This window comes from Leucoraja erinacea, chromosome 40, assembly GCF_028641065.1.
Source record: "Leucoraja erinacea ecotype New England chromosome 40, Leri_hhj_1, whole genome shotgun sequence".
Classification (NCBI taxonomy): Eukaryota; Metazoa; Chordata; class Chondrichthyes; order Rajiformes; family Rajidae; genus Leucoraja; species Leucoraja erinaceus.
Window position 1 is genome coordinate 8,075,507 of NC_073416.1, and position 9,064 is coordinate 8,084,570.

The window sequence follows — 9,064 nt, forward strand, 5'->3', positions numbered from 1 at the left end:
CCCGCCCCTACCGATGTCCCCTCTGCCGATTCTCCAGCCTGCGGCCCGAGGGGCTGAGGAGGCACCTGGAGGGTCACTCAGCTCGGAGAGGGGGGGAGGAGGGGGGAGAGGAGGACCGGAGTTTGAGGCAAGACGGCATCGAGAGAAGGGCAGGTGAGTGAATTCTGCGTCAATCCCCACCTCAGTACCTTACCTCTACCCAACCCCCATCCTCTCTCCCCCCTCTCTCTCTCCCCCCCTCCCCTCCTTTCTACCCTCCCCTCTCACTCCTTTCTCTCTCCATCTCCCGCTCTCCCCTTCTCTCCCCTCACCTCCCCTCCCCTATACCTCCTCTCTCTCCCCTTCCCTCCTTCTCCAACTCCTCACTCCCCTCTCAACTCTCCTCTTCCCCTCCTCTCCTCTCCCCCACCCACTCCCCTCTCTCCCCTGACGTTTCTCTCCCCTGTCCTCCACAGCTGCCCGTCTCCCCGAGCTGGTTACGGATCTTCTGGAGCTGCCGGCCCCTCCCCCCCTCCGCGGCACACGGCGTCCGGATCATCCGGAGCGGAGTGACGGCCTGAAGGAGCAGCAGATGGAGCGTCTAGACCTGAAGGAGCAGCAGATGGAGCGTCTAGACCTGAAGGAGCAGCAGATGGAGCGTCTAGACCTGAAGGAGCAGCAGATGGAGCGTCTAGACCTGAAGGAGCAGCAGACAGAGCATCTAGACCTGAAGGAGCAGCAGACGGAGCGTCTAGACCTGAAGGAGCAGCAGACAGAGCATCTAGACCTGAAGGAGCAGCAGACAGAGCGTCTAGACCTGAAGGAGCTGCAGACGGAGCGTCTAGACCTGAAGGAGCTGCAGACGGAGTGCCTAGACCTGAAGGGGCTGCAGACGGAGCGTCTAGACATGGAGACGGAGCAGCAGCAGACGGAATGTCTAGACACGAGAGTCAGTCTGCAGAGGAACTGTCTAAACCTGAAGATGGAACAACAGACGGGTCCTGAGACGGAGAGTCTAGACATGATAGACAGTACACAGACAGAATGTCTAGACATGAAGGAGCATCCAGACCTCGAGAGGGAACGGCAGACGGGCCCAGAGACGGAGTGTCTAGACATGAGCGGCAGTCTGCAGAGGCGTCGTCTAGACATTGAGACAGAGCAGAGGACGGTGCATGATAGGCCAGAGCGTCTAGATAGGAGCGTCAGTACACAGACGCAGCGTCTAGACATGGAGCGGAAGGGGACTGGGCATGATGGGCTGCAGTGTCTAGACGGGAACGTCAGTCTTCAGACGCAGCGTCTCCAGGTGGAGCGGGAGCGTCTAGACTTGGAGAGGCAGCGTCTAGACTTGGAGCGGGAGCGCTGGAGCGCGCAGAGGACGGTGCTGGCGCTACAGGAGCGCAAACTGAGGCTGCAGGTGATGGCTCTGCAGAGACAGCTGGACTCCGCACGGTGACACCCCTGGGTGGGGCACCCTGGGGTGACGGGAGAGGCACCCATGGGTGGGGAATGACTCTCACCCAATAGACGGTCATTGTTTTCTGACCGCTGGGATCACAGAGAGATGACCTGGAGGTGGGGGGAATTGACCCTTGCCCCCACAGACCCTGACCCTACTGACGGTCAGTATTGGTCCTGACCCACCCTGACTGACCGCTGGTCACATGGACATGGCCATCTCTCTCCCTCTGTATCTGTCCCTCTCTCTCTCTCTCTCTCTGCCTCTGTCTTTGTCTCTGTCACTCTCTCTCTGTCTCTTTTTCTCTCTGTCTCTCATTCTGTCTCTCTATCTCACTCTCTCTCCGTCTCTCTGCCGTGATCTTGCAGTACATTTTCAAAATACCGAGGATGAAAATAAACACATTTATGACGGGTACCACTGTGTTTGGGTGTTGCTTAGACCATCGGTCTGTGTGTGTGTGTGTGTGTGTCTGTCTGTCTGTCTGTGTCTGTGTGTGTGAGATGTACATAGAAACATAGATAAATAGTAGGTATGTTACAAAACCTACCTGAATCGTGTCTGAGAATCTGCCCCACCCCGTGTGCGCGATTTTGGCGCTGTTTCGAGGGGGCGGGTTTAAAACGCGATTTTTACTAGGCTGTTGCAATCGAAAATGTTCAGCCTAGTAAATCATTAATGGAAAATCGCCGGAAGACCCCGTCACAAAAGGTATTATTAGTTTTTATGGCCTTGTATAATAGTTATAGTAGTTTAAAAATCACTCTCTAAACTCGCAACCTCTCGCAGCCCCAGGGTTTTATAAAGCAAACAATTAAAGGTATGTACCTTATTTTTACATTAAAAGGGGCTTCTTAAGAACCCTGTATATAAAGTTTTCTATAGCGAGTAGTTCATTTTGGGCTCTTTATATCCCGCAGTATTTTTCTGGGCATTTGAGGGCACAAATCCAGCGCAATGTGAACGTTCTAAACCAGTGCGTTCACAGGAACCCACTAGAAAGCTGATTTAAATCGACTTTAATTTACAGCAATTGAACACTAAATTCCTTCCATTTGGCCTATAAATTGATGTAAATGAGATTAAAAAATCATGTTTTATTGTGAATTATTTGTGAATATTATTTGGACACTTGGGCTATTTAAAAATGTTAATCATTTATTAAGAAATGGATAGATGTTTAGATCTAGTAATTGAAGTTTGAAATTAGCTACAATTGGGTAACTAACTAATTATATGCTTTAATTTCAGGTCATCCAAGTAAGATTATTTTATATTTGTTTCAGAATGCTTCAATCTATGATAACTGAAAATTTCATTCAGTTCTCTTAATTTTTAAGAAGGTTATGGGCTTTTGACTGTCCACGATCACAGCTTTTTTGTTATGTCCATAGAAAATCAATAGGGAACAAGATGCTAATTTCCGAGTATGAAAATGGCCATAACTTTTTTATTACTTGAGATATGAAAGTGAATTAGGTGTCAAATTAAACTTATTGTTATGCTTTATCTGATGGGATAAATTGCAGACTTGATTTTTTAAATCTCAAAATTTGTAACATTGCTATAAATAGGTGCAGAAGTAGGTTTGGAGGGATATGGATCAAACACTGGCAGGTGGGACTAGTGTAGATGGGGCATTGTTGGTCGGGGTGGGTAAGTTGGGCTGAAGGGCCTGTTTCCACACTATGTGACTCTACAACTAATATCCATCCTTGCCAGGCCTTGGTGATATTGGATGAATGCAGAGTCTCTTGCCCAGAGTAGGGGAATCGAGGACCAGACGGGTTCAAGGTGAAGGGGGAAAGATTTAATAGGAACCTGAGGGGGTGTATGGAACGAGCTGCCGGAGGAGGTAGTTGAGGCTGGGACTATCCCAACATTTAGACAGGTACATGGATAGGACAGGTTTGGAGGGATATGGGCCAAACGCAAGCAGCAGGTGGGACTAGTGTAGATGGGGCCTGTTTCCACGCTGTATCTCTCTAAACCCATCTTAACCATATAACAATTACAGCACGGAAACAGGCCATCTCGGCCCTACAAGTCCGTGCCGAACAACTTTTTTCCCTTAGTCCCACCTGCCTGCACTCATACCATAACCCTCCATTCCCTTCTCATCCATATGCCTATCCAATTTATTTTTAAATGATACCAACGAACCTGCCGACACCACTTCCACTGGAAGCTCATTCCACACCGCTACCACTCTCTGAGTAAAGAAGTTCCCCCTCATGTTACCCCTAAACTTCTGTCCCTTAATTCTGAAGTCATGTCCTCTTGTTTGAATCTTCCCTATTCTCAAAGGGAAAAGCTTGTCCACATCAACTCTGTCTATCCCTCTCATCATTTTAAAGACCTCTATCAAGTCCCCCCTTAACCTTCTGCGCTCCAGAGAATAAAGACCTAACTTATTCAACCTATCTCTGTAACTTAGTTGTTGAAACCCAGGCAACATTCTAGTAAATCTCCTCTGTACTCTCTCTATTTTGTTGACATCCTTCCTATAATTGGGCGACTTCCCAAAATTGTACACCATACTCCAGAATTGGCCTCACCAATGCCTTGTACAATTTTAACATTACATCCCAGCTTCTATACTCAATGCTGTGATTTATAAAGGCTAGCATACCAAAAGCTTTCTTTACCACCCTATCTATATGAGATTCCACCTTCAAGGAACTATGCACGGTTATACCCAGATGCCTCTGTTCAACTGTATTCTTCAATTCCCTACCATTTTACCATGTACATCCTATTTTGATTTGTCCTGCCAAGGTGTAGCACCTCACATTTATCAGCATTAAACTCCATCTGCCATCTTTCAGCCCATTTTTCCAAATGGCCTAAATCACTCTGTAGACTTTGGAAATCCTCTTCATTATCCACAGCACCCCCTATCTTGGTATCATCTGCATACTTACTAATCCAATTTACCACACCTTCATCCAGATCATTGATGTACATGACAAACAACAAAGGACCCAACACAGATCCCTGAGGCACCCCACTAGTCACCTGCCTCCAACCCGACAAACAGCCATCCACCATTACCCTCTGGCTTCTCCCATTCAGCCACTGTTGAATCCATCTTGCTATTCCGGCATTTATACCCAACAGTTGAACCTTCTTAACCAACCTTCCATGAGGAACCTTGTCAAAGGCCTTACTAAAGTCCATATAGACAACATCCACTGTTTTACCCTCGTCAATTTCCCTAGTAACCTCTTCAAACAATTCAAGAAGATTAGTCAAACATGACCTTCCTGGCACAAATCCATGTTGACTGTTCCTAATCAGACCCTGTTTATCCAGATGCTTATATAGTGGGAAAGAAACACAAACAAAATGATTTTTTACAAGCTGTAGCATATTTTATTATTTTGTAATTATACTTAAATTGATTCAAAGCCACAATAGGATTGGTCGACAGGATGACAGATTCACATACATTGTCAAAAATATATGCCTTTTTAAATTATTTGTTTTGTTTTTTTAATCCTCTCTTGGTTTCCTCCAAAGCAGCCGTGATCTCTGCTGGTCGTGGTGAGATGGAGAACTGTGTTACTGATTAGTAGTGCGCGTGTCTGTGTGTGTGTGCGTGCGTGCATGCGTGTGTGGTTTATACTGAGGGGCGGGGAGGGAGGGAGGAGAGGAAGGGGGAGGTGGAGAGGAGGGGGGGGAGGGGAGGGGAGAGGAGGGGAGAGAGGAGGGGGGAGAGAGGATGGGGAGAGAGGAGGGAGAGAGGAGTGGGGAGGGGAGAGAGGATGGGAGAGGAGGGAGAGAGGAGTGGGGAGGGGAGAGAGGAGTGGGGAGGGGAGAGAGGATGGGAGAGGAGAGGAGGAGGGAGAGAGGAGAGGAGGTGGGAAGGTTTGTGTTGAAAATTAAACCGCGCTCTCGTATATCGACAATGATAGCGTGTGTAAAGTGTGGCTTTGTGTGCGAGTGTCTCTCTCCCCACTCACGCACGTTAGTAAAACAACCTCATATAATATTCTGATGACATTAAAAACTGTTTGTTTAAACCACATTATATTAAAACTGTCCTCTCCAGCGCCCCGCATAGATCTATTAACACACCTCTTTTATTTAACGCGTACGTACACACACGTACGTACTCACATACACACACGTACACACACTCACCCGCACTCACACGTACACACGTACACACACTCACCCGCACACACTCACACGTACACACACACACGTACACACACTCACCCGCATTCACACACGTACACACATACGCACACACACACACGTACACACACACCCGTACACGCACACACACACGTACACGCACCACTACCGGTCCCGGTTCTACAGTACATGCGATGTTTTGTCTAAAGATATTATGGCTCAGGTTAGTATTTATACTTAGGCAAGGCAGCGAGTCGCCCCCCCCCGCTACTGCCCCCTCCCCCGTGGGGGGGGGATCTGTGCTGAGGGACCGTACACTAACCACCCTCCCCCACCCACACCCCCTCCCACAGCTCAAAGTGCAAGACAATAAGGAAGTGCTGAGATGTTGAGGGGGGGGTCTCTGTACCGGGGGGGTCATGAGGGGAGGGGGGGTGAGGTCTCTGTCTCAATGGGGGGGGGGGGGGGTTTGTGTATCGTGGCGGGGGGGAGGGGGTGGGTGAGGTCTGTCTCGTTGGGGGGGGGAGGGAGAGGGGAGTGGAGATGAGAGGGGGAGTGAAGGGTGGGGGTGTGAGGGGAGGGGGGAGAGAGGAGGGGAGGGGTTAAGGTCTATCGTCGTGGGGGGGGGGCAGCTTCTGGGTCATGGGGGGAGGTGTGAGGGTCTCTGTCTCATTGAGGGGGGGTCTGTGTGTCGGCGAGGGGGGGGCGGATGGTGGTGAGGTATTTGGTCAGGTGACGTGTGTGGAGGGGGGGGGGCTTATTCAGGGGGGGCACCTAATAATTAGCAGCTTCCCCCCCCCCCCCGTTTAAATAACCGTGGTAACGCCAACGCCCCCCCCCCCCCCCCCCCCCCCCGGCCACTGACCGACACCCCTCAGGCCAGCGGTCAATGGCCGCGGACACAAAGGTCTCTCCCCCCCCCCCCCCCCCCCTCACACCACCGGTCACTCTGTCACACCACCCGTCAGTCCCCCGTCCCCCCCCCCTCAGACCAGCGGTCACTGGTGTCCGGGCCCGTCCACTCCCAGCGCGGGCCGCTCCGTAGCTGCTGACCGTCTCTCCGGACACGGCTTTGGCCAGAATGCCGCAGTTGAGCGGCAGCTTGAGGCCCCGCGGGCAGCGGTCACTCGCCACCGGGAAGCGGCCCATCGTGGCCAGGATCAGCGCCAGGCAGTCGGCAACGTCCTTGTTGGGGGCGCAGGCCAGAGCTGGGGTGTGGCCTGACGGGGGGGGGGGGGGGGGGAGAGAAAGACCATTAAGGATATATCAACACTAGCAACTAGCCTCAAGCCCTCTCCCCCATGTCTCTCTCTCCCTCTTCCCCCCCCACCCCCACTTTCTCTCTCCCTCCCCCTCCATCTCTGGTGGTCAGTCGGTCACTCACCCTCTCGGTCCACGGCCAGCACAGTCGCCCCTCGTTTGAGCAGAGCTTGGACCAGCGCAGACATCCCGTTCCGTGCAGCGATGTGCAGTGGCCTGGGGACAGAGAGGGGGGGGACAGAGAGGGGGGGGGGGGGGGAGAGGGGGGGGGGGGGGGCAGAGGGGGAGAGAGAGAGGGGGAGAGAGGGGGGGGAGAGATGAGAGTTCAGATTATAATTTCATTTACAGTTTAGTTTAATTTTATTTAGAATTTATTCAGAGCTGAGGGTGTAGTTTAGTTTGTAGATACAGCGCGGAAACAGGCCCTTCGGCCCCACCGAGTCCGTGCCGACCAGCGATCCCCGCCCACTAGCACTATCCCACACACACGGGGACAACTTACAATCTTTACCGAAGCCACTTTGTGGAGTGTGGGAGGAAACCGGAACGCCCGGAGAAAACCCACACAGGTCACGGGGAGAGAGAACGTGCAAACTCCGTACAGACAGCACCCGTAGCTAGGGATGGAACCCGGGTCTCTACCGCTGCGCCACCGTGATGCCCTTTATGCGGTGACTGTTTGTATACCTTGTGCACGGGGCGTAAAATAAAGGGTTTACTGTGACAGGTCACATGTGATAAAAAAGAATCAATCGATCTAGTTTAGAGTTTGGTCTGTTTAACGGTGAGTTTACAGACAGAGCTAGGATCATTTACAGAGGGCCAATTAACCTACACGCACACGCATGTACACACACACACGTGTACACACACGTAGACACATGCATGTACACACACATGTACACACACACACACGTAGACACATGCATGTACACACGTACACACACGTGTACACATGCATGTACACGCACACATAGACACACGCGTGTACACACACGCATGTACACACGTAGACACGTGTGTACACACAGGAACACATGCAGGTACACACACACGTAGACACACACACGTCTACCTCAACGGGACAATTAAAAAAAAAGACAGACGGACTGCAGAGGCCACTGCGTCGTCGGTCGCGCCGCCCACCCACACCCATACACACATGCATGTGCATGTACACACATGCATGCATGTACACACATGTACACACGCGTACACACATGCATGTACAGACACGCACACATGTACACACACGCGTACACACATGCATGCATGTACAGACACGCACACATGTACACACACGCGTACACACATGCATGCATGTACACGCACACATGTACACACACGCGTACACACATGCATGCATGTACACACATACACATGTACACACGCGTACACACATGCATGCATGTACACACACACGCAGACATGTACACACACGTACACACATGCATGTACAAACACGTACACATGCATGCATGTACACACACATGTGCACACACGCGTACACACATGCATGCATGTACACACACACGCACACACACGCGTACACACATGCATGCATGTACATAGCGAGCGGCAGTGAGGAGCGGCCTAGTGAGGGAAGTGCCCTGTGAGAAAAGTGCGAGTATTTGGCTCGAGAGTCTTAGGAGAGGAGACCACGCAATACGCTTGAGAGGTAGAGACCAAAGAAGGAGATGTCAGGCAAGCTGATTCAGTGCGATGCTTGCAGTATGTGGGAGGTCAAGGACACCGCTGGTGCCTCTGGCTGCTACAAATGCGAAAAATGCATCCAGGTAGAGCTCCTGAAGGGCCGTGTTGGGGAACTGGAGAAGCAAGTGGATGACCTCCGGTTCGTACGAGAAACGGAGTCGTTCCTCGACAAGTCCTACAGTACGATTGTTACACCTAAGGTACTGGAAGAGAGAAGGTGGGAGACAGTGGGAAAGGGAGGGATGCATGGAATGCCACCGCCCCCGGGTGATGTACCTCTTGTAAACAGGTTCATCCGCTTAGAAGCTGTTGGGACAGAAGACGTGAGCGGCGGACTGACCTGTGATGCGAATAGGGCTGTTGAGCCAAAACCAAAAAGGCCTAAGGCAGGCAAGGCCATTGTAGTGGGAGGGTTGGGGGGGGTGTCGAAATGGGCTAGTGGAGGATGGAGTAAGGGACCGAAGGTTCTTAAATGTTGGAGCGTAGAGGATCGAGGGGTGTTAAAAT

General features: G+C 51.3%; 2 protein-coding genes across 2 annotated transcripts; one reads left to right on the plus strand and one right to left on the minus strand.

Moving 5' to 3' along the window:
* LOC129714677 (involucrin-like) lies at positions 1–1,858 on the plus strand. The gene is made up of 2 exons (XM_055664429.1): positions 1–153; positions 456–1,858. The coding sequence occupies exon 2, from the start codon at positions 572–574 to the stop codon at positions 1,436–1,438; it is 867 nt and encodes a 288-aa protein (XP_055520404.1). The 5' UTR covers positions 1–153; positions 456–571; the 3' UTR covers positions 1,439–1,858.
* Positions 1,859–5,411: 3,553 nt separating this feature from the next.
* Positions 5,412–7,057, minus strand: LOC129714656 (serine/threonine-protein phosphatase 6 regulatory ankyrin repeat subunit C-like). Its single transcript, XM_055664386.1, has 3 exons — positions 6,969–7,057; positions 6,523–6,804; positions 5,412–5,437 (listed from the first exon to the last, which is right to left on the minus strand). Exons 1-3 carry the CDS (start codon positions 7,030–7,032, stop codon positions 5,412–5,414), a joined length of 372 nt encoding a protein of 123 aa, XP_055520361.1. The 5' UTR covers positions 7,033–7,057.
* Positions 7,058–9,064: the final 2,007 nt, after the last annotated feature.